Source organism: Egretta garzetta, unplaced genomic scaffold (assembly GCF_000687185.1).
Source record: "Egretta garzetta isolate BGI_Z169 unplaced genomic scaffold, ASM68718v1 scaffold94, whole genome shotgun sequence".
Classification (NCBI taxonomy): domain Eukaryota; kingdom Metazoa; phylum Chordata; class Aves; order Pelecaniformes; family Ardeidae; genus Egretta; species Egretta garzetta.
In genome coordinates, this window is record NW_009259683.1 from 4,010,249 (window position 1) to 4,032,968 (window position 22,720).

General features: G+C 37.8%; 1 protein-coding gene across 2 annotated transcripts in view; it reads left to right on the plus strand.

Annotated features, from left to right (window-relative positions):
- ANKRD28 (ankyrin repeat domain 28) overlaps positions 1-22,720 on the plus strand; it is a 79,233-nt gene that overhangs the window by 13,449 nt on the left and 43,064 nt on the right. The window contains exons 3-5 of one of the 2 annotated variants that reach the window (XM_009638644.2): positions 9,136-9,214; positions 18,639-18,709; positions 22,096-22,296. In XM_009638644.2, the coding sequence (XP_009636939.1) occupies positions 9,136-9,214; positions 18,639-18,709; positions 22,096-22,296 (351 nt within the window). The remainder of the gene's footprint in view (positions 1-9,135; positions 9,215-18,638; positions 18,710-22,095; positions 22,297-22,720) is intronic. The other variant, XM_035894053.1, reaches the window with a different exon arrangement.

Below are 22,720 nucleotides of genomic sequence, written 5' to 3' on the forward strand. Positions count from 1 at the left end.
TAGCCTTTATTAGTGATAAATGGGACCAAATTCTTGATGTTGGGACTTCCACTGAAAGGGAGCAGCTCGCAAAACCTACTCAGTTATTCAGGTCCTTACCCGATACCCAAATGAATGCTTGAGTTCCCTCACAAGGAATCATAGCCTCTATCATTTGGGCAGAAGAAGTTATGTAGACATTTTTATAGAATAAAGACCTAGGTTCAGCTTTTCTTACAAGCTCTGCTTGTTCTCTACATGAGTTTGAAAACCTGACCAGCGAGATTTATAACAGTGACATCAACATTATAAACCCTTCATAGAACATAAAGGTTAAAGGGTATGAGAAGATGTGCATTTCCCTGACTTAGTGCTTACAAAAAACCAAAAATTGAAGAGAGATGGTTTTGAGGTGAATTACTTGGAAATGGAAAAATACACAGATGTTTGGTTGTTTCAAAAGACTTCTCTTGAAATACTTGACTACAAGTCAAAAAGTTTTCTTGCTGTATACCTCTTTAGTTGTGAGAGATAAGGATGCAGTGTCTGCAGAATCCCTCAGCCCTTCGTGTCCTCATATACACTGTTACTGATAATTTTTTACTGTTAGGAGTAACATAACTTCTAACACAACTTCTAACAAAAGTGGGAAATTTAGCTTCATTCTCTCTTGTCATTGGCAGACAAACCGATGACAAACCAGCAACCACATGAAAAAAGAAACACTCTGTGTTCTACAAAATTTTGTCTGTTTTCTCGGTAAAAACAGTGTATTTCTGAAGATGCAGTATTTCAAAAAGGCCTTCTTGAAAACAAGGCATGCTCATGAACTGAATCTCACTCTTTAAACATTTTAACCACATCAAAATAGCTTGTATTTTTTTGAGTGTACATCTTCAAATGAGATATTTTTATTCTTGTTCCCTGATTGAGAGTGTAGCTGGCTGTGGGGTCCAGTAATCACAATCATAGGTGGAGTTGAAGCTCAATAGCTGTTCCTTGCGCTAAATGTGACTTGCTGTTTTTTATTTTTGTGTGTCTGTCTTTTAGTGCCACTGTTTTAAGTGGACAGGGCTTCAATTACACCTGAATGGTGTTTTGTACCTAATGCTTGTGGCAGAAGACAGCTAGCATTTGAAGAGTTAATTTTATGCAAAGATGCCCAGAGTAGTGTTGTTTAACAACATGATTTGTTCTGAACTTCAGTTTCCTTTTTTGCCAGTCTTTTTTGTAGTGTAGTACCAACTTGCATTCAAAGTTACACTTCCTGAAGTTGCTATGGACATTAAAGTTTGGGATTCAATAATAGTTAAACCAGCAGATTTTCTCCCACTCCCTTCCTGTCAAGTTGTTCTACTGAGTGCCAGTATTGAAGACCAGATTGCCTTTTGGACAAGAGTACTCTGGCATCTGCTGTTTGCTCACGTAACTTGAACTCTTGTGCAATTTTTATTAAAGATATTTCCAGGTGTTAACTTAAAAACAAAAATACTGGAAAGATACAACTGAGCTATCTTATTTGTTTTTAAAAATGAATTTTTTGGAAGAGGTGGTTGAATATAAGTGAATATTCCAATATAATATGTCACTATAATATAGATGAATGCTTGATGGCTTTTCTGGGCAAACTTATTTTTGATGATTCCTACCAGTTTGCTCTTACTGTTCAGGCATTTTAGAAAGGAAGCAGGCTTTCATACGCTTTTTATTTATAAGATTTTATTTTGTGTATGAATTCTGTGCAATGGTTCAGTGAGGATAGAGTTTTTTATCAGTTTTAGTTCTGTTATTTAAGTAGAATCAAATAATTATTAGATGAATTGGAAGTAAATTATTTTCCGTGGATTTTAGTGCTGTTCTGTGAACTTTAACTTAAAATTCAATCACAGAAGTTCCATTTTAAAAATGTCCGGAGACATCAGGTTAAACAAGGATGCTTTTGGGATTGCAAAGTATGTCCAGACAGCAAAGCCATGCAATGTGAATTCATCCCTTCTCCTTGGTTGGGGATTCCCATTTATTTTTGTGTCCTTGCAGTGTGGAATGGTATGCAACAGGCAGTGGTGGTCTGCCCTTCTCTAAGTAAAGGTAAAACTCAAATGTTTGACCTGCTAGTTTTCTGTAAGACTTAGATAGACTCCAAGTTTTGTGTTAGGGGAGAACCATGATTGCCTGGGATGTTCCAACAGGCAGAAAAGGAAGGGACAGCCGTTCTGTTATTCAGTGCGTTACAGTTGGTCACCATTGCTATGGACTCTGAAACTCCAGTTTGGGATGTGCCTGTGGTACTCTTTTTTTTTTTTTTTTCCCCCTAAAACTCTCACCGTGGCAGATACCTTATTGTCCCAGGGAAGGAGGTGTCCTGACCAGTGTTTTTCTTACTCGTTCATTTCTCATGGTGGAAATGTGGATATAGCTCAAAAGTTTTTTTATAGCCAAATTTCTTAGCCTTATATCACTGTTGCTGGTGACAAAATCAGAGGAGGTCAGACTGTCCATTTCTGTAGTTTTTAATGCCACTCAACATGAGTTCGTCCGTCTTTTGCCCGTTCACCCAGACTAAAGTTAAACTTCTGTCCCATTCCTGAAATATGTCCATATGCAAAGCCTGAACAGCTCTGTGGTGGTTTGTCCATTTGCAGTTGCTGAGCATTTTATTTTGGTGTGGAAAATCAAATGTTGGAGAGGAGCAGTAGTGTCTCCTTTGCAATTATGTAGTTAATGATCTTTTCTTCTAACATCCTAAAGGTAATGTGCTTGCTGGTTGCTTTGTGCATCAGTGTAGATCCACTGAAAATTACCTTGTTATGGGATTTGTTTCTTTTTTTTTCTTGTCGTAACTCAGAAAATTGTGAGTTTGCTCTCTCAAGGAACATGCATGCTTAGCATGATATTTATACATTTGTATAAACTCTTGGTCTTTCCTAAAATGGTGCTTTTGTGACCTTTTTCCAGGTTGCTTTGTAGTTCTCTTCTGACTTACCTTTTATTTTCTACTGTATGCCTACCACTGCCATCTAATTTTTTTGAGGTCTTCATAAGCTACAGTGGCACTCAAAAGCAAATGATTTAGTGGTTTAATCCACAATGTGACTATTGTTGTTGTTGTTGTTGTTGTTATTATCATCATCCTCTACAATCAAGTCAAAGAGTATGCAATATTAAATTGGTACTGAAGATCTCAACTAGAAACAATGCTGGGGTTTGGCAGATTACAGCTGAAGTGACCCTTGCTGCTGAAGACACTTTTTTTTTCTCCTACAAGACAAAGTCTCTACAGTCACTGGTTCCTGCTGTCATAACGAGCAAGAGGAGGGCAAAGATTCCTCCTCAGTTTTTTTGTGATTCCTTGAAAGTCTAGTTTTGCTCTGTCCTAACAGATGGCATGAAAAGGATACGGCCTGAAATATGATATGTAGCGATAGAGTCTTACTAGTCAAAGTTTAATACTGGGCTTACAAAAAAATGTTTCTTTCAAGTGCAGTACAAGTGTTTATGCAAATAGTAGCATGAGCATTAGTTCAAGAAATTTAATGGAGTCGGCGTAACAAATTAGTCATTTCAGCCAGCTTCAAAGGGTACTTTGTGGTTGACCATGTAATATGTATTATTTTTGTGGTTAATGGCATGCTTTCCTCCTGTTTTTAAGCATGCAGAAGACCATTATTGTAGCATGTTAGGCTTGCTTGCTATATTGGAGCTGCATGTTAAATTTGTAATATGGTGAGAAAATAGAGGTCTGCTTCTAAAAATGATGCTAGCCAAAATTAGTTAGAATCTGTTAATTTTTTGACAATGTGAAGTTCTGAGCAAAAAACTCTCAAGATAGGGATACAAAATTGATTTGTCAATTTACAGGTTTTGAAAGCCTAATACTTAATCTTTTTCTTGTACTTTCAGTTGACAATAATAGAACTAATTTTCAAGTTCTAGTTAAGTTATGTGCTTTTAAGGTACCACTTTGTGGTTGGACATCCTTCCAAAGAGGTAGTGGCCTCAATTATAGAATTACATACCGAAACTAAACTTTTGTGAAGTTTAAAGTTGGAATGTAAAAGCCAAACATTTAAATGTGTTCTTTTTTGTGTGGAAGAACAAAAACCTTATTTAGAGTGGACAGTTATTCTGCGTTACAATATCATAATTCTAAAAACTGTAGCAAAATCTGCAAATATAAAATTCAGTGTTCAAGTGTAGCTCTAAGACTTCACATGGATAGAGACCTCTGTGATATTGGACACTGTCAAAGAATTAGAAATATTTTGTAATCCTGGTCTTATACCTTTTCTATGAATCCAGGCGTTACAAATCATGCTGGTTGAATAGTCCTATCTCTCTAGCCTAAGTGAAAGATATACTAAGTGTTATATTTAAAAGTAGTTTCACTTACAAGGAATGTTTAATAAAGCTATTACAGGGTATGTTGGAACTGAAACTCTTTCAAGATTTATGATTGTGTGTTTAAGGTTGATGTCTGCCAGGAACAGATGGTATTGAAGCAGACAGCTGACAAGTGATACAGCAGAAAACACCTATTAAATGATATTTTCAAAGTGTGATCACAAAATAATGAGAGCATTTCAAAGTGTTACTGCAAAATTTGGTTTTGAAGAGCAGATAGGATAAAGAGGAGTTTTTATGAAGGGGGAAGTTGCATTCATGCTTCTCTGAAAAATACTTTAATTCAAAGATTTTGGATCAGTAGATACTGAACTATTTGAAGGGCAAATTGAAGTTATGTTCTAATATACTCTTGGGGAAGCCATAGTCAGGTTACAGCCGTCTCACTGGATACGTATGGGATAAGAGATCTGCCTTTAAGGCATCTAGCTCGTTAAAACTCTCCGTAGCTATTCTAAATCAATTGCTGAGGGAGAACCCAAACCAGGAATAAATTGTTATATCTCAAAGGAAACTTACAACTTTAAAGAGGTAGGTTTGAGTGCTGCACATTTAAATTAGCCATTGCAGAAGTTTTGATCTGTGAAATAACCAGCAAAACAGTTAAAGCCTATTTTTTAGATTAAATGGAACAAAGGTGGCGTGGCCCTTGTTCTGGGTTAGGGGAGTTAAGAAGAAGCTCATAGCACCACTGTCCCTGCCACTGTATTCCAAATTCGATTTTAACGGCGTCATAAGGCCTTCTCCTATGCATTTATCATGTTGTAATCCTTATAGAAACTCCTGTGTAGGTGAAATGTTTGGAAAACTTGGGAAATGGAAGCACTGTGAGTGGCAGGATTATGTTTCTTACGAAATGCAATCCAAAGGCTCATATAAATGTGATGTCGGGGGTTTTGTGGCACAGAGCTGTCATTCTGAAAAGTGATTCTGTAAGAACCGAGCCCTCTTCATTCTTTTTAGTTTGTTGACAGTGTTGACCAATGTCTGGAATTAAACTTTGGGGTTTCTTATTAGGAATAGAGATTTCTTTGTTGTTTCTACTGGAATGCCAACATTCCCTTTCCACGATGTAAAACCTGCCTACTGCAGGTACTGTGATGTGTTTCCTTACTAACAGTACAGCTGATTTAGAGTTGTAACAGTCCTGTTTGCCTTGCAGATTTTGGAATTGGAAAATGAAGATGGCACAATACTTGCTTTTTTGTGTTGTCAAATACTGCAGTAATACAGTGATATTTGGAATTCAGTAGTCCCAGCAGTGTTAAATTTTGCACTCTGTATACAGTGACTTTTATGTACAAACCCCCTTCTCTCTTGAAATGTTTCTTCATTTAAGTTTATGAAATTAAAGGAACACTATGGCCAATATTTATATTAGTATATCTGTGCTGCAAGATGTCTGCTTCCAAAGTTACTTGTTAAAAGCGAAAGCTTCGTTAGTGTTATTTACTGTAATGCTTTATATGCAGTAGTTTGTATTTGCAAATAAAATCTGTTCATCAAATGATTACCTTTTTTTTAAATAAAAAGTAGTTGATCTGTATAGCAGTACTTCAGTAGCACTTAAAATACAGAATTCTCTTTCATTTTACTTAGATTTCATTTATTAAAGTTCGCCAATAAAATGTAAGACTTCAGATGGAACAAGATTAGAATTTTCTTTTAATGGAAGCTTAGACCTCTGCATACTGATGAGGGCTTGCTGAATGCAGCATTTCTGCTTTTGTGAGAAGTTCTGAAAAACAGGTTCTCATACTGTGACAGGACAAGGCGTAATGGTTTTAAACTAAACCAGGGTAGGTTTAGACTGGATATAAGGAAGAAATTATTTACAATGAGGGTGGTGAAACACTGGAACAGGTTGCCCAGAGAGGTAGTGGAGGCCCCATCCCTGGAAGCATTCAAGGCCAGGTTGGACGGGGCTCTGAGCAACCTGATCTAGTTAGCGGTGTCCCTGCTCCTGCGGGGGGGTTGGACTAGATGGCCTCTAGGGGTCCCTTCCAAGCCAAAACATTCTATGATTCTATGATACAGGAAACCAAGAACTTTCTCACAGAGAAGTTAAATAAAAAAATAAAATAAATTGTTTTGAAGCATCAAAAAGTGCCAGCTATGAAACTAGGGGGGAAAAAAAAGTCAGGGCTTCTGTCAAAGCACCCTCAGCATGCAGAATACTTGTGGTTGATAGAGACCCTGGGGCTTGGGTTTGTTGAAATACCAAGCGCTGGAGGTGACCCAGAAGACTACATGAGCGTCCCAGCAGGGCTGCCCTCGTGCTGTAGAGCTGGGAAGTGTCCACCAGCCTCCTGCATACGTACCCTCCCAGTTTGTGCTCCCTGCTGCACAACTGGGAGCTGGGCTTTCAGTATTTTCAGGCTGTCAGTTTAAGAGCAGCAGAACTGAAATATTTGCATGACTTTGAACCATACATCTTGGAAACATAGGAGGGCTGGAGTGGAAATGTTGCTTGTGTTCGAGCTGCTTTCTTGTTTGTAGCTTGGTGGTTTCAGGATGCTCAACAGTTTCCATTAGTAGAGGTTGGATTTTTGGAGAAGCCTGGCTAAAGTTTATCAGAATTTTGGACCATGGATGTTTTGGGAAAATATATTCAGGGTTTGGTGGTGATCAGCATTTCTCTGGACAAGAAGCTCCCTTCTCTCCACCATTTCACGGGAAGATATTTGATTGGTTTTATCAGATTGGCTGCTTGCATGACTTCTGTCACTGAGCTGTTAAAAAAAAACAAGCAAAAAACCAAGCCAAAGCCAAACCAAACAAACCAACACCACAACAAATGTGATGAAAATTTTGATAGTCATGAGTTTTGCCCTTTAAGTGGGGAATGCAGTTTTTGCTTGTGTTCCTGAGTGAATACTGACTCTACAAAAGGATGTACTCATGGCCCATCTTATTTTCTCTAATTCTACCATGAAATTGCAGATAGTATAATATCATACCGATTTTTCTGTGTTCCTTGATCAGTAAATTATAGGCTTTTTAGCATTATCAAAAAGGCTTAAATGGAGTTGCAAAATACTAGATAGCTGTAGTAGCTCCATTCCCCCCGACTAGAGGAATGAAAACTGATTGTCATTGCTGACTGGTCTTTACTGCCTTTGGGCTGGGGAAGCAAGTTTAATACACGTATTACTTTCTCCCTTGTGCTTCCTGTCTCTCTGGGTTGGTTTGGGTTTTGTTCCCCTTGATGAAAAAAAGGTGCCAGGGACACCTTGGTGCCAGGGGCTGTCATCTTTGCCATAAATACGTAATCTGCAACGGCGACATGCTGGAAGTCATTGGCGCTATAAGGCATGACATGGCGTTAGTGATAAGTAAGCAGCGTTGATTCCTTACTCAGGGCACATCAGTGTCAGGTTTGCACTGCTCAATTTGGAATTACTTGTGTGTAATTCCAAAAATTCCCTTAGGAAACGTTGATAAGATAGTGACTGTGCAACCTAAGACTTTTTCCGAGCAAGGACTAAACAGGGAGTAGGTTGTTTGGGGCGTGTGTGTGGTGTTGTCTTGGAGGGGGGGGAGGGTTGAGTGTAGTAAGTTCTGAAATTGTCTGTTATGTTTTAGAATTGACTTCTTGGGTGTCGGCTCTAGTTTTGCTATCAGATCTCTCCTGTCGTGAACTTTAGCTCTCAAGTAGTGATTCACTGAGTAAGGTTATTTTATAAGGAATGCTTTTTGCAATAAAACGTCAATTAAAATGTGCGTTAATTTTACCATAGCAGTGACACCATAGGAGAAGTAATAGAAATGTCTTGTGACTTAAAATTTCTTGCTGCTTATAATCTTGATCCGTTACCGCCAGTGCATTTGAAACTCTACTAAAAAGATCTAGACATCTAAGCAGAGTTTAGGCCAGAATTGGGATGCTGACTGAAGATGATCCATCTCTCTTCTAATTTTTCAGCGGCCTTCCCTCAGAGAGCAAACTGGTTGGTTCTTGTTCATTTTGATCACTCACTGGGATGTGAAAGTGATGTTATTTTTCTGATAAAGCTATAAACTGGTGCAGTGAAATTAGCGCTGATTCTGAAAGAGTTGAGAAAGATTTTGTGCCAACTCTTTCAAAAGTGAATCTTCATCAGTATATATTGCATATGGCTAAGTTCTCTTACTTGTACCTTCAAAAGGACCTTAGATCAGCCTGAAGTAATCAAAAGTGCCGGGTCTTACTTGCATCCTCCAGGGTGTTTTCTGCAAAATAAATTGCATCTCTACCTTCTCTTTGCTTATTTACAGTAAACAAAACGGTTGAAACTAGATTTCAGTATTTTTGCCCCTACTCACTCCAGCTTCTTTTCTGTTTTCTATTTAAAAAATTACTTCTGAAACTAACGTTAAACTTTCCAAAGAAAATGTTTCTCGCTAATTGTTGCATATGAATGTGAAACACCATTTTTAATTGAGTAGGACAGCATCAAGTTCCTGTCTCTGGAGACAAGTGAATGGTGATTTCTAACTGTTGGGTTAATCTGAAGATGTGATGAGCATCTGCCAATCTGTGTGTGTCAGGAAAACACTAGTTGACTATATAGGTGTTAAGAGTTCCTTAGGGAGAAGCATGCTTGTCTTAGTAAATGTGACTAATGTCTTTAGACTAATTATGTTTTCTAAAGTATAAAATGTACAATATTTGGAAGATGCACTTTTATGCAGTGTTTTTTCATAACTCATAGAGAATGCTAAAACATACTTTTTTATTTTAAATAAAACCTTTTTTCCCCCCTCTTACCACAGGATAATGAGAAAAGGACCCCTTTACATGCTGCTGCCTATCTGGGAGATGCAGAAATTATTGAACTACTTATTTTATCTGGTATGTTCCGTTCCTGTTAATGGAAAAAAAAAATATCTCTATGCACATCCAAACAAATATTTATGTACATCTTGGTCTGTGTAGCTTTTATTGAGATATTTAATGTACTAGAAATTAAAGATGTTTGTACTGAAATTTTGGGTTCCAGGCTTGTCAGTGTTATAATACTGTGTAGTTCTGCTCTAAAATATTTCTTTGTAGAAAGATTTCTCAGTTATAGTTATTTTTATTTGTAGCTTGATCAGCTTTAGGTAGTTCAGTTCAAAGAAGTAATAGTGTATATGTTACAGGCAGATGTTAGCAGCATTGCTTTGGTTCTGACATGGGCCTTCAAGAAAACGACCAAAGTTGAACACAGAATATGGCATCCAGAGTTGATGATGTTATTTTTAAGTATCCTTTGCTGTTGGCTTAAATGCACAGAATACAATTAGGATCAGCTGAAAAATTTAAAATCTCTTACCTTTTTTCCATTTATTTGTACTAAGATAAAGTGCAAGTTCTATAAAACAGTATACTTCTGTCTTTTTTTTTTTAATTAAAAAAAAAAAAGTAGAAAAGCCAAGAAACTAAACCAAAAACCTAAAAGCAAAGCTTCATGACTGAGATATTGAATTGAGTGTCTTTGGTCTTGGACAAATCTACCCATCAGGTAGCTTGAGGCTGAATTAATTATACGGAGCATTAAGGTTAAGTAGAAAGATTAAAATTTGTGACAGTCCCATAGAGCTACTTTAATCTTCAGTCTGCTTAATGGCACACCTTACCTGTGCAAAGCTGGGTATTTCCACACCCTCACCCCTCCCCATCAACCTTTAATAACAAATTTTGCTTTAAGGAAATGTCACTTTCAAGATTATAGGAGTCACTTCCAGACTTCCAACTGAAATTGCCAGGCACAATTTAATTTGGTATAGTTTAGCAAGATATAATCTTCTCATTATATATATTATATGTACTGTCTCTATATAAATATATATACTTACACTTAATTAATATCACATTATTTATATTTTTATATATATTTCCTATGAAAATAGGCTATAGTGGTAACTTGTCCAGGAAAGTTCACCTGTGTTGCTGAGAAGGTGCTGGTTTTCCCTGTGACGAAAAAAAATCAAGTTCTGGTGACTCCTGAAAGTCTATAATGACCCCTTTCTTCTGAAAAGGGATCTTGGATTTGGCAAGGATATTTCTTTTTGTTTGGGTTTTCACAATGATTAAAACAAAACCCCAAACCACCTAACCATGTTATAAACTTTGCAAAGATGTAGTCAGCTGCTTCTGGGAGTGAAGCTTCTGAGTGTTTTGGGGGAACAGAGTCCAGTTACCAGAACCGTGATTGAAGAAAATCTCTCAGGCAAAGGGCTTATGGAAGGAGCAAGATTCTAGTTCAGATATTAATGAAACAAGATCCTGATTGGGGGGGTGCCAGCAGGAGAAGAAAGGTTAGTCATGCTATTGGGGCACATAGCCTGGGCATAAGTGTAAGAAAAATTGGAGAACAAAGGAGGGAAGTGAAGAACTAAGAATTAGGGCTGTACCAATAGTCCAAAGTTGAGCTGTCGCATGGAGGAGAGGTTGTGGGGTGCTGCTGTGTCTGCAGACTGCCCAGGAAGACTGGGAGGCATTGATATGCCTTGGATAACATTTATTTAATGAAAATCAAGATTTACTTACACAAAATAACGCATTAAATCGTTATAAAATCAAAAGCATCGGAAGTTATGGAATGCGTAGGAGGTATCAGTCTAACCTTGCTGTGCTCATGCGCTGTGGGCTTCCAACGACGCGTGCGTGCCTTGCTGTAGAGGCACAGCCTCACGAGTTTCACAAGGAGGGGTGCGCTGGGAGTGAGTCGGGGTGGTACTGTGCAGGAGGCACAGGTGCCAGTTGTGAATGAAGAGGAGCATGAATCGCAGAATGAGAAAGCCATGTCTGCCTGTTAAGGCTGTCCAGTTTGAAAGGCTGTGCTGTACTTGGGCACTAATCTGTGTGTTAACCTGCTTGCAAGCTGTGGTTTTAAGCTACTTGCTTAAACCAGACTCTTCAAAAAGTACTCACCGATTTAGTCTTCTTCATTTCTGAGTGCTGGACTTGAAAACTTCATGGCTTGTCAAGTGTGAGCATTCACAGTGGTATCTGAAGCGCTGCACCAGCTACGTCTCTGAGAAATCAGGTCTAGGTGTCTCAAAATGCACAAGCCAAGATTTTTCTTTTAACTCTTCTCATTGGGGGATGGGGAACAGAGGTTAAGTGTATTTATCCGCTCCATTTCATAAAGATACGGAAAATTCATTTATCGTATTTCAGCTGGCAATCAAATCTCTCCTTTGAGACAGATGTACAGTGTTACATTTTGTCATAATAGATGAGCATTAGGGAGCAAATAAAGAACATCTGTTACCACTGCAAGGTTTGAAGAATGCTTGCCGTGTTGCAAGACCTCGTTTTGAACAAGAAAATAGTTTGTTGGATAAATAACATTTCTGAACAATGGTCTCCTGTGCAGTAAATTTGCATGTAAAAATTTTTGTGTGGCTTTAATTGACCTACTGTAATATATTTGCGCAAGAGATTGAATTAAGTAGTGTAGACTACTTTCATCCTAGAAGTTCTTACCTTGTGAGAGCTTGGCTTTGCAACTTGTGACATCCTCTAATGTACTTTTGCTAGAATGTTATTAGGAACCACTTTACGGTTTTCCTGCTGTGCAAGCTATCCTACAAAGACTATTTGCTTTTGACTTTTTTATTCTTTCTTCAATCTGGACCTCAAAATTAGTCAGTATTAATCTTTCCACTACTCAGTGGCTCTTACCTGTTTCTTTCTCATTATTCTTAGTTAAAACGCATATAATATGTTACCTAGGCATAGTTTTTTTTAAAATTTGACTGGAATGTCTTTTGCATCTCCCTCCAGGGGATCCATGTTGCTTTCAGGTATGTATTTTGGATCATATGTTGCTGTTACAATATCTTTGTATTACTTTGCTTTAGATCTAGGCAGCCCATATTGCACGTTCTGAAGACAAAACTGATTCAGCGTATTTGCAGACTTTTGTGGCATAAGTTTTCAGACATGCAAGCATGCTCACTTAGTTTTTGAATTCTTGAGATATTTTTCCACCAAGCCTCAAGGTTGCTGTGTGATCTCTCTTGTAGTCTTTCACCTGGGCAAGGGACCTGAAGGTGGTGGCTTAGATACAGACTCTGAACAGCAAAGAAAATCGCTTCAGTGACTCCAGTTCAGGGCTGGACATTTAGAATGCCTTTTGGTTTTTATTTTGAGACAGTGCTTCACTGAACACTAATAAACTTGTCCCCTGAGGATGTGAACGTCTTGCCAGCAAATTGTCATACCACTATGGTCTGTGGAAGTCTAAATATTCAAATAATCTATCCCTGCTAGGTTGTAGCCAGATAAGCAATTAACATTCCTAAATTTGTTAGGTAAGGAGGTGAACAATAAATAGAAGAGAAGCATAAAGATTATTTTTTTTTATAGTATACAGTATGATGGAACAAAAGTTTGTATTTTAGACACCTGAGAATCATTATTTTAGAAGCATTTTCTTTTTTGTATTGTTCTGTGAATGTAACAGCTGTCACGGTTGCATTTTTATGCTGTATGTACAACTGCATCCTGGTGCACAAATACATCTGTATACTTTGCATAATGGCACTGGCTTCGACTGTGTAAATACTTTATGGCAAAGTACTGAGAAGTAGAAAAGTAAAATAATTAAGTCTTAATTAACTGAATGCCCAACTTTTTGTTCTTCCCAAGAAGTCCTGATTAAAAAAACCCAGGCCCTTCTTTCAGTTAAGTCCTGCATGTGAGCTGTTCTGGGGAGGCTTTTTGCTTTATAAAAAAAAAAATCATTCTTTCTGTTTGTCCTGGGCTTTTTTTTAAAGCCATCGGAATCTATTCTGCAGGCAAGTGGCACATGGGCAGCAGGACAGATTAGCATGTTCCCAGAATGTGTTCTTTTGATAAGTAACTTTTAAAATGTGTTTTCTTTCAAATGCCATGCAGACTACTATTGCTTGTCACTGAAATCAGCGTAATTCATGAAAATAAACATCTGAATTATCTGTTGTTTTCTTTTGAATAGATTTAGTTACTATATTGCATTGATATGTAAATACTAACACAATACAGTTCTGTTTGTTTAACCCAAAAATTTCACTGCATGGAGCTCAACATACGTGAGTGTGTAGTCAAACTCAATCTCATTAAGGTTTGGCAGCCCACAAGTTTTTGTTGTGCTTTCCTCTGGGTCAGCTGGAAAATGTAAGAATTGTGCTGATGCTGTAAAACTATCATGACAGGAATAACAGATTTTGGAGGATAGTAAAGACCCTCCAACATTACTCCACTCTACCTGCCTTTCATCTAATTCTGAAGCTATGCAGGTATTAGAAGTCCATGCAATGACAGTGACAGACCTCAGCTGTTGAAAGGCTGCTGCTGCAAAAATATCAGCCGTATGAAGCTCGCTTTGTTTGGATTGCAGATGTACCCACACACCGAAAGCGTTTCACAGGAGCTCCTTTTTTGCTGGCTGTATCTTTTGGTCGCTTCCTCTCCTTTTGACAATGATGTTGGCCGCAGTTTTCTTTTTTTGAGCTATCTTAACTTCCCTCTGGCAGCAGTAACAGTCAGTGGCTATGAAGAAAGGAGCACTGATGCTCTTTGAGAGAGAAAATGAAGCTGATCTAAAAGGGTAGAAGCATTCAGTAGCTGAAGGAGCCCAAGAAGCTCATGTTGCTCTTTGAAGCTCAAGGAGGTGGTGGCTGGGATGTGGCAGAAACTATGAAGTTCTGAAAGGAAATGGACTTCTTATATTGACAAGGCAGCGAAGTTCTGGAGGGTGGCTTTGACTTGACTGTGGTTTTCCTCCCTTTTGTGGCCAGTGTATCTCCCTGTGTTTTTTGGTTTGTTTTGTTGGGGGTTTTTTTGTTTGGGTTTGGTTTACAATAAAAATAAAAACTGTTGTTGAAGCATCATTGTAGCTGGTCAAAAGATATTCCAGTCCTGTCCCTCAGAATTTTTTTACTATTCTATAGACCGTCTACTATGCATTTAGCTTATAAATAAGAAGCTTTCTCTCAATAAAGACTTATTCATTATTTTTGCAGCAATAATTTTCCAAGTACCCAAATTTTCAATGGGAAATTATCCTAGCTTTCTATTACTGATTGCTCCAATTTGTGTCTCAAATCTTCTTGCTCTGTATCTCCTCCTGAATGTTGCCAGATTTTTCTATCTAAGGAAAAGTTTCTTTTCCATCTGTTCATTCCCCAGTGTAGTCTGAGGACTTCTGCTTGCCACTTTAAGTGCTTTCATGGTCATTTTCTCAAATAAAAAGTGAATCATTTGAAAAGGAAAAAAATTCTGAAGCCCTTAGGAAAATAATTAAATAGAATCTAATTACAGTAGGACTGCTAGTTATTCTCAGTGATTTATACCTGGGATCTTCCTAGTTTCTGCAAAGATGATTCTGGAAATTATTTCAGGATACTTGTTAAGAAAAAGTTAATTAGCTTTTTTGAATGCAATCTAAAGATCTTATTACATGTTTTTACTCCTAAATAAACATTTCAGAGCTTCAAATACTGAACATCAGGTGTCTGTATTGCATATCTGAATGAAAACATTTTTGCTTTATTTGCTTGTATTGTGGTATTGTTCAATCACTAGCACATCTTGTACTGTAGCAAAGGAAAACACCATCCTTGACAGTCTAAAAATGCAGACTACAAACAGATCAGTGGAAGGCAATTCAGTGCTTAAGTCAGTACTGCGAGTCAAGATGAAAGTGTCTTGTCAGTTCTGTTGTATTTCTTTTCTGAATCTATTTCCAGCTGGTGACACGTAAGTAACGTAGCCACTGCATTCATTAGTCTTCTGAGGACATTTGCAAATAGGAGGAGCTCTGGTGCAGAGTAGCTCAGGAGGAGAGTCACAGCAAAAGTTCTTAGAAGAGGAACACAGAGGTGATGTGCTGAGACACGGCCGTATGTAGTTATATGGCAGTTTATGGAGGAAGGAGGAGGTGGGCAACTGTTCCTTGCAGCATTTTCTGCTCAGTCATTCATTGCCTATCTCTTCAAGTGGTGGTTGAGATGCTATTGCTCTTACCTGAATGTAAGGATATTGGCACCAATGAAGTAGCAGTTGGATTGCAGAAACATATGTCCAGGTATTGGTGCCTAACAGCACATTTAAATGTGCAATTGTCAGATATGGACTGATATAATTCAAGCTTCCAGGATAGTTCTACAAGTCAGTGCATCTATCAAGTTGGAAAATGTGTCTCATGGAACATAGATTTGCTGAAAGTAAGCATCACTGAGTTTCTCAGTAGCTTCTGTACTAGATTTATTAAAGAAATCATGTCTTTCTAATTGTCAGTCTTGTGAATGCAGCTTTACAAAATGAAATGTAAGATCCAAGGAGGAGGGAAGGAAAATATGTAATACTCCTTTCTCTCGCTCCCTACCCCACCTTTTTTCCAGAGCAAAAATCCTGCTTTTATATTTGCCTAGATGCGTGAACTTTTACTAGGCTGTCCTAGCAAAGTTGGTGATGGAAGGGAAGATCATGTTTAATATTTCGGTTTAGTGCACCAACATGGAAGAGTAAGTTAGTTTGTTTGGAAGGTGCAGTTTTAGGGGAGTATCGCTTACATAATCAGTTCTTAAGTTCAAGCAAAGATGATGGGTATTTGTGTTGCAGTATTGTATTTGATATCTCTGGCAAGCCCCCAAATCTTTTTTCTGCAGGCTCTATGACATTAAAAGAATTGAAATGTAAGAAACTTTACATTAATCAAATGAAATATTTGAGCAGCTTTAATAAACATGTTAAGACCAGGCCCCTGAAGTCTGGAAGATCCAGTGTTGTTTTGGTTTGGGTTTTTTGTTTTTCCAAATTGGGGATTGGGGTACGCTGCACCGTGTTTTGAAAGAGCGAACTGCTGCATAACTGGCATTTGAAGGCATTTGAAATGTGAGAAATGCCCTGGTTAACATATCAGCAGGTTGAGCTTCACAGAGATAATGTTGCATTGGCAGTGTTGTACAGTGAATTATATGCATACGTGCACTCAAACTGTCTTTAAGCAAACCATGAAGCAAATCATCTTGAAGCAAAAGATACTCGATAAAGGTGCAATATATTTTTCTAATATTTATTTGCAGTCATCTGGAGTAGAGCTTTACCCCAGAGGGTGAAGTCTGTAACCTCCCTTGCTGTTGCATGGTAGGAGCATAGGTTTGAGGGAGCTTTATGTCTCAGAGAGAGCATCTGAAGGGGGAGGGAGGAGTGGTAACGTTTTCCCCAAATCATGTGCTAGGGGTTAAAGGACAGCCTAGGGGGGGATTATGTCCACAGATACAAGGCTGTTTGGAGAAGCTGTTTTACGGAACTTTAATCATTCTTGGCAGCATGTCTTCTTGGAGAAATTTAAGGGGAAAATATCTTGTGTGTTAATTTAAAATAGTATTTTGTTTAACGTATCTAGAGCTATAGATCTCCCCATTCCCGCATGAATAGTGCATACATGTTTTTTGGTAGTACGCTTGTTCTGATTATTACTTTAAAAAATTGTCTTTCAATCTAACAGTTTTGGAACTCCTTTAAGAACTAGTTGTTGGTGGGGAGGGAACAAGCTTGGTGGTTCTGATCTTAAGGAAGTCCATCAGAGATTTAGATCTTTTCTCAAAAGCCAACTTTGGTTTTGCCTTTGTCAGAGAATCTCTAGATTTTTTTATGCGTTTGAGAAGTTACCTTCTTTTAGTGTCTACATATTACACAAATTTAACTATGGGATGTCCCGCACCTAGGCTTTCTTGCTTCTTTGGGTGGAGGATCACTTACAGAGGTGGGGGGAGGCAGATATTGTTGTGTTGGTTTTGTTCTTTTGAGAGGACCATATCGCTTTTAGGTATCACTTCAAATTTCCCTAGGTGTTTATTTGGCTAATGCTGCTTTTCTTTCTTACCAGAAAAAACAAACACTTTTAGATATTCTTTTCCTTTAGTCCTAGCATGTTTGATTAACCTACCACTGGGAAAACCTTTTGTATGGTATCTTTTTGTATTTATTCCTGCTCTCTTCTGATGTGACTTTTAGGCTGTGTGTTAAAATACCAGAAATGCCAATGATGGACTTAGCTGAACCCATATACATGGCTTGGACTCTAAGCATGTTTTCACTAGACCTTAGGTAACTGCCACCTCCTTGGAGTGGAAATGGGCATTTCTCCCCTTCTGCTGGGCATGGTGCTTCTATCTTAGGCTTCATCACCTGGGGAAAGTCAGGGTAGTGATTAGTGACCTTAATTCCTTTAAAACACTTCAAAGACGCTTGTATCCTAAAATGAGAGATAGAAGTCAGTTCAACTTTGAAAGTCCTCATTCCTTGGTTGTTAGCTGGAGATATGAAGTCAGGTGGAGCTTGGAGTACCATTTTGGCTCTTATTTTTGTCTTGTCTGCTAAAACCAAGGTATGGCTAACAATTACCTGAGAGACAATCAAGAATTACAGATACATTTGAAATATATTGATTACATTCTCACTTACTGATCATTCAGGTTATTGTCTTTCAGGGAGGATGACCAAAAATCCTAAGACACTTCTGGTGACGTTTAGAATCCTCAAATTCTTTTTTTGCTCAAGTTCTATGCAGAATTTGATACACTGAGTTATGTTATGGTACATGGTATGGTGCAGTACTTTAGGTCATTATGATGGTTGAGAAAAGCAAATGATTTATGGTAAGGTTAAGTCTCTCAAACTTCTGTTAGATTGTGGGTAGTTTCTTCAAATGGACTTGGACTTTCTTCCCATTCCTTCGAACTTATTTTTCAAAAAGTCTAGATCATGAAGGGAAGTCCAGGAGGTCCTGAAGTGGTTACGTGACCTGGTGGAGTAGAAAAGTTTCATTCCCGAATTCCCAGAAGCAGAGTTCTAGATACCTAGGTGTCAAGACTCACCAACCACAAGGAAACTGGAGGCATGGGGAATAAATGTAGCCTCTTTCTCTATTTTAATGGAGAATTTCAACTGTAGTGGGAAAGTATGACATTTCTGTTGCTGAATGAAGGCACGGAGACAGTCTTTTGTACCCCAGCAGTCTTTTATGTACTTTTGGAAATGCAAAAGATTATAGAAGACTACCTAGTGTAAAAAGTTGAGTACACTTTGATGGAGTATTATGGGTGCAGTGTTAAAAGAATTTTCTCAAAGGGTGGGCTTCAGCTGGAGCAAAGACTCCTGTTCTATTTTTGGCATCATCCTGTGTTAATGAGCCTAAAATAAGTATCTCCTAGTAGTTCTAGCTCTGTACTGGAAAATAATTAAGTCTTTCTGTAAATATATTGTAAACTTCTGTTTTTCTTATTTTTCGTTACAGGAGCTAGAGTTAATGCCAAAGACAGCAAATGGTTGACTCCTTTACACAGAGCTGTGGCGTCTTGTAGTGAGGTATGCTTTTTTTTTGATTGATTGCTTTGTGTTAAAATAAGACATCTCAAATTACCTTCTGTTCTCTGTTTGGTTTTTATAAAGTGAAACTACTCCAAATGTTTGGAATTGCAGAACACTTGCAACAGTTTGTGTGGAGAGTATATATGTCATGCATGAGTGGGAAGAAAGGGAAAAACTATAAATTTCCGGTTCTCAGGTTTGCTCTCTGTTCAAATGCCATTACCCTAGCAGAGAGGATTCTGCATGCAGTGTTCTCAAGTCCAGGTTACTTCTCTTAAGGTAACAAGAATGGTTCGGTGTGAGGGAAGTAGAGGTGAAATAAGGTTTAGTACAGCTTTTACAGCATAATCTTTGCATGTCTTCATTTTTTACGTGCTTACCTGTTCAGGTGCTGAAGAAATAAAGGGTTCTATAAGGCCTGCAAACATATTTTTCAAAAAAGCAGTTAATGAGTAATGATAGTAAACACTTTAAAAGTTATAAATGAAATACATTGAATTTTTTTTGAAGTCTACCAGTGACACAATTGTGAGAATATAATAATGTAAGAAATGAATTTGTTGTTTTTCTCTACTGTTCATGTCCTAATAAAAATTTTAAATGCCTGTAGAAGATCAAAACAGAGAAATGCTGAGCTTGTTATGTGAAAGAGTTTATGCAAAACTATCTCCTTTGAGATCCTGAGTCAAATTGATGCTCACTTCAGTATGTCTCAAAAATAAAGGGTTTTTAAAGATTCTGTGTAAAATTTTGTTTGAGAAGATGGAATTGAATATTTCGGTTTTGGCAAGCATTGAGCTTCGAGTATTTGATCCAAGAACTATCTAAACAAGCCTTGTTTCAGTTTTTGTTTTTGAATTCCCTGGATAAATTGCATTATTTTGTCACTAGCATTAATAGCCAAGTTATGTGGAGATTGTTATTCAAAACAGTGTTTGAAAATTAATCTCCAAGGGTGCCTTACTCCCAAATGCTGTTTGTTCTTCTTGAGGTATTTTTAGGCTGCTCCTTTGGGAGCTGACCAAAGCACCACATACTGCATTTTTCAGAGCTGAGGGGCAATAAGAGCTCCTTATATCAGTAATGCTTGTAGAGAGGAGTGCTGCAGACAAACCAGACGTAAATGAGAACTTTAAGAAACGCAACCATGGCCATTTTTTTAAATATGGACTATTTTAAACAAAATACTAACCAAATGCAAATGAAACATGTGAACCAATCCGTCTACCCTAAAAGCAATGATAGGTGCCTGTCAGACACAGTAAGTCACAGGAGCACACCAACATAGATGGAGAGGTGGTTGGTGCGTGTAGGCACTGTGTTCCAGCTGACAGCCTTACATGGGTTTTTAGGCATTAGATGAAAAAAGCTGTAATGAAAAAAACCTTGATAATGATTTCAGTAAAACATCTAGACTTACTCTTGAAGCAAGTACAGCTGCAATTAAACAAGGACATTGAAGCATGCAAAATAGCTGGAATTATAGATTTAGCTGTCAACTGGGCTAGTTCAAGCAACTTCATGTCAAGACTGTCAGGTTCCAGACCTTTATATTGGTGCTGGAGCATGTCCAGAAAAGGACAAGGAAGCTGGTGAGGGGTCTGGAGCACAAGTCTGATGAGGAGCAGCTGAGGGGACTGTGGTGGTTTAGCCTGGAGAAAAGGAGGCTGAGGGGAGACCTTATGGCTCTCTACAACTGCCTGACAGGAGGGGGTAGCGAGGTGGGTGTTGGTCCCTTCTCCCAAGTAACAAGTGATAGGACAAGAGGAAATTGCCACAAGTTTCACCAGGGGAGGTTTAGATTAGATATTAGGAATAATTTCTTCACAGAAAAGGGTTGTCAAGCACTGGAACAGGTTGCCCAGGGAAGTGGTTGTCCCCCCATTCCTGGAGGTATTTAAAAGACAGGTAGATGTCGTGCTTAGGGACATGGTTTGGTGGTGGGATGGCAGTGTTAGGTTAACAGTTGGACTCAATGATCTTAAAGGTCTTTTCCAACCTAAATGATACTATGATGCTATGATTTCTGTGCCTGGTGTACTTAAAAAAACAAACAAACAACAACAACAACAACAACAAAAACCCAAAAACCAAACCAAAACAAAAAACCTTACGCAGATTCACTAATTCTTGAAATTCATTAATGCATTTGTGCAGACCAATATAAGAAATTATTTTTCTGTTAGTACTACAGTGCTTCCTTCTACAAAAGGAGTAATAGCTGTTCTAAAATTTGCTTGTTCTGATTATAGTTTTCTTAATGGTTGGTTCAAAAAGGATAGAAGTTCAAAATATTGATTAGATTTTTAAAGTACTAAACCTGCTTGTTAGAGAATAGAACCTGTTCCATTTCTCATCTAAATTACAAGCTTGTGATGCAGTATTTTCACTTTTATGTTTGTTCCTATTTCTAATTGACAGTAGAAGAAATTTGAGTGTTTCAAATGTAATTTATTGTAATATATAGAATCAAGTGTTACCTAATGTTCTGCTCGTGGCTGCTATTGTACCACATGTAATTTGAAATTTCCAGTAACTACTTGTGGTAACATATTTTAAGTTCAAAGCTCCAACCATTTATTTGTGTGCTCAGTGTTTGAGTTGGAAGTCACTGAAAGTCGTTATCAAATTGCGGGAAGGTCACGGAGTTGATGTAAAATGCGGTATTCATGGCCGTGTTGATACCACCAACAGATTTTTTTTTTTTGAATGCATTCCAATTGTGTGCACATCTTTTAAAGGGATCTGTTTATCTTGCTGTAAGAATTGCTTGTCTTATTTGTCAAATTTTCACAGCTTGTACTTTTAACAAAAGGAAATGAATAATCTTTTTGCGAGATGGAATTCAATGCAACATTTTGAAACGGTTTTCAGGAGTTTTGCAACAGTGTATGTTGAAACTTTTTGCGACCATGCTCTGTTTTATCTGTGGTTTTCTAAATGTACATTGAATAAGCTGTTCTTCTCTTTGCTGTTTCTAGACTTTGACAGTTCAAAAATTTTTCTTGGCAAATTGATGAACATGCATTGTAAGTTCATAGTACTTCACTAATCCTTAGCAATGGAAGAAATCCTAAAGAGGTGTATTGAGCTTTGGAAATTAGTTGTGATGACAAAAACAATTTGCCAGCCGGCTTAAGGAACTGGATAAAAGCCCTGGAAATGGTCACTTAGAGTTGAATCCTATAGGGATGATATTGCTCATGTTCTTGAGAACATCACCAAATCTGGATTTATGATAAAGTACAAACCCCAAAGCATAAGATAATGTTTACCAAAGAACAAAGTGTAAATAGTTATATTCCATTATACTGTCCTTGGATTTAAGGCTGGCATTTCAAATCTTATACTAAGTGGCCCGGGTTTTTTGTAAATGCTTTCAGGATGCTGTTCAGGTGTTGTTAAAGCATTCAGCAGATGTCAATGCTCGTGATAAAAACTGGCAGACACCCCTACATATAGCAGCTGCAAACAAAGCTGTGAAATGCGCTGAAGCTTTGGTGCCTCTCCTAAGCAACGTAAATGTGTCTGATCGAGCAGGCAGAACTGCATTGCATCATGCAGCCTTCAGCGGACACGTTGAGGTAAGAGTTATTTTTCTTAGCTTGTTTCCCTCTCATCATTCTATCCCTCACATTTCTAATGTATAGTTTCTTGGTTTAAAATCATGCTTCTCCCAACACTTACTTTGTATTTGAATTTGTCTTTGGTATGCATCTGTGTACAGAATGGTTGTGGAAAATACATGTTGCATTATTTAGTTGGAAGGTTATTACAGCGTTCACCTTAACACAGAAACAAATTTGCCTGAGGTAAGTGGAGTTAAACTAGTAACAGATACATTTAAAATGAAAAAAAGGAAATACTTTTCTGTTCAGTAGATAGTGAACATATGGAATGTGTTGTCACTGAAATGTGGAGAAAATACACATAATAAGCTATAACTCACTGGTTTTCAAGCCCTGAAAAATGACTGCTGAGAAATTCATGTTGTAATTGTGTACTGGT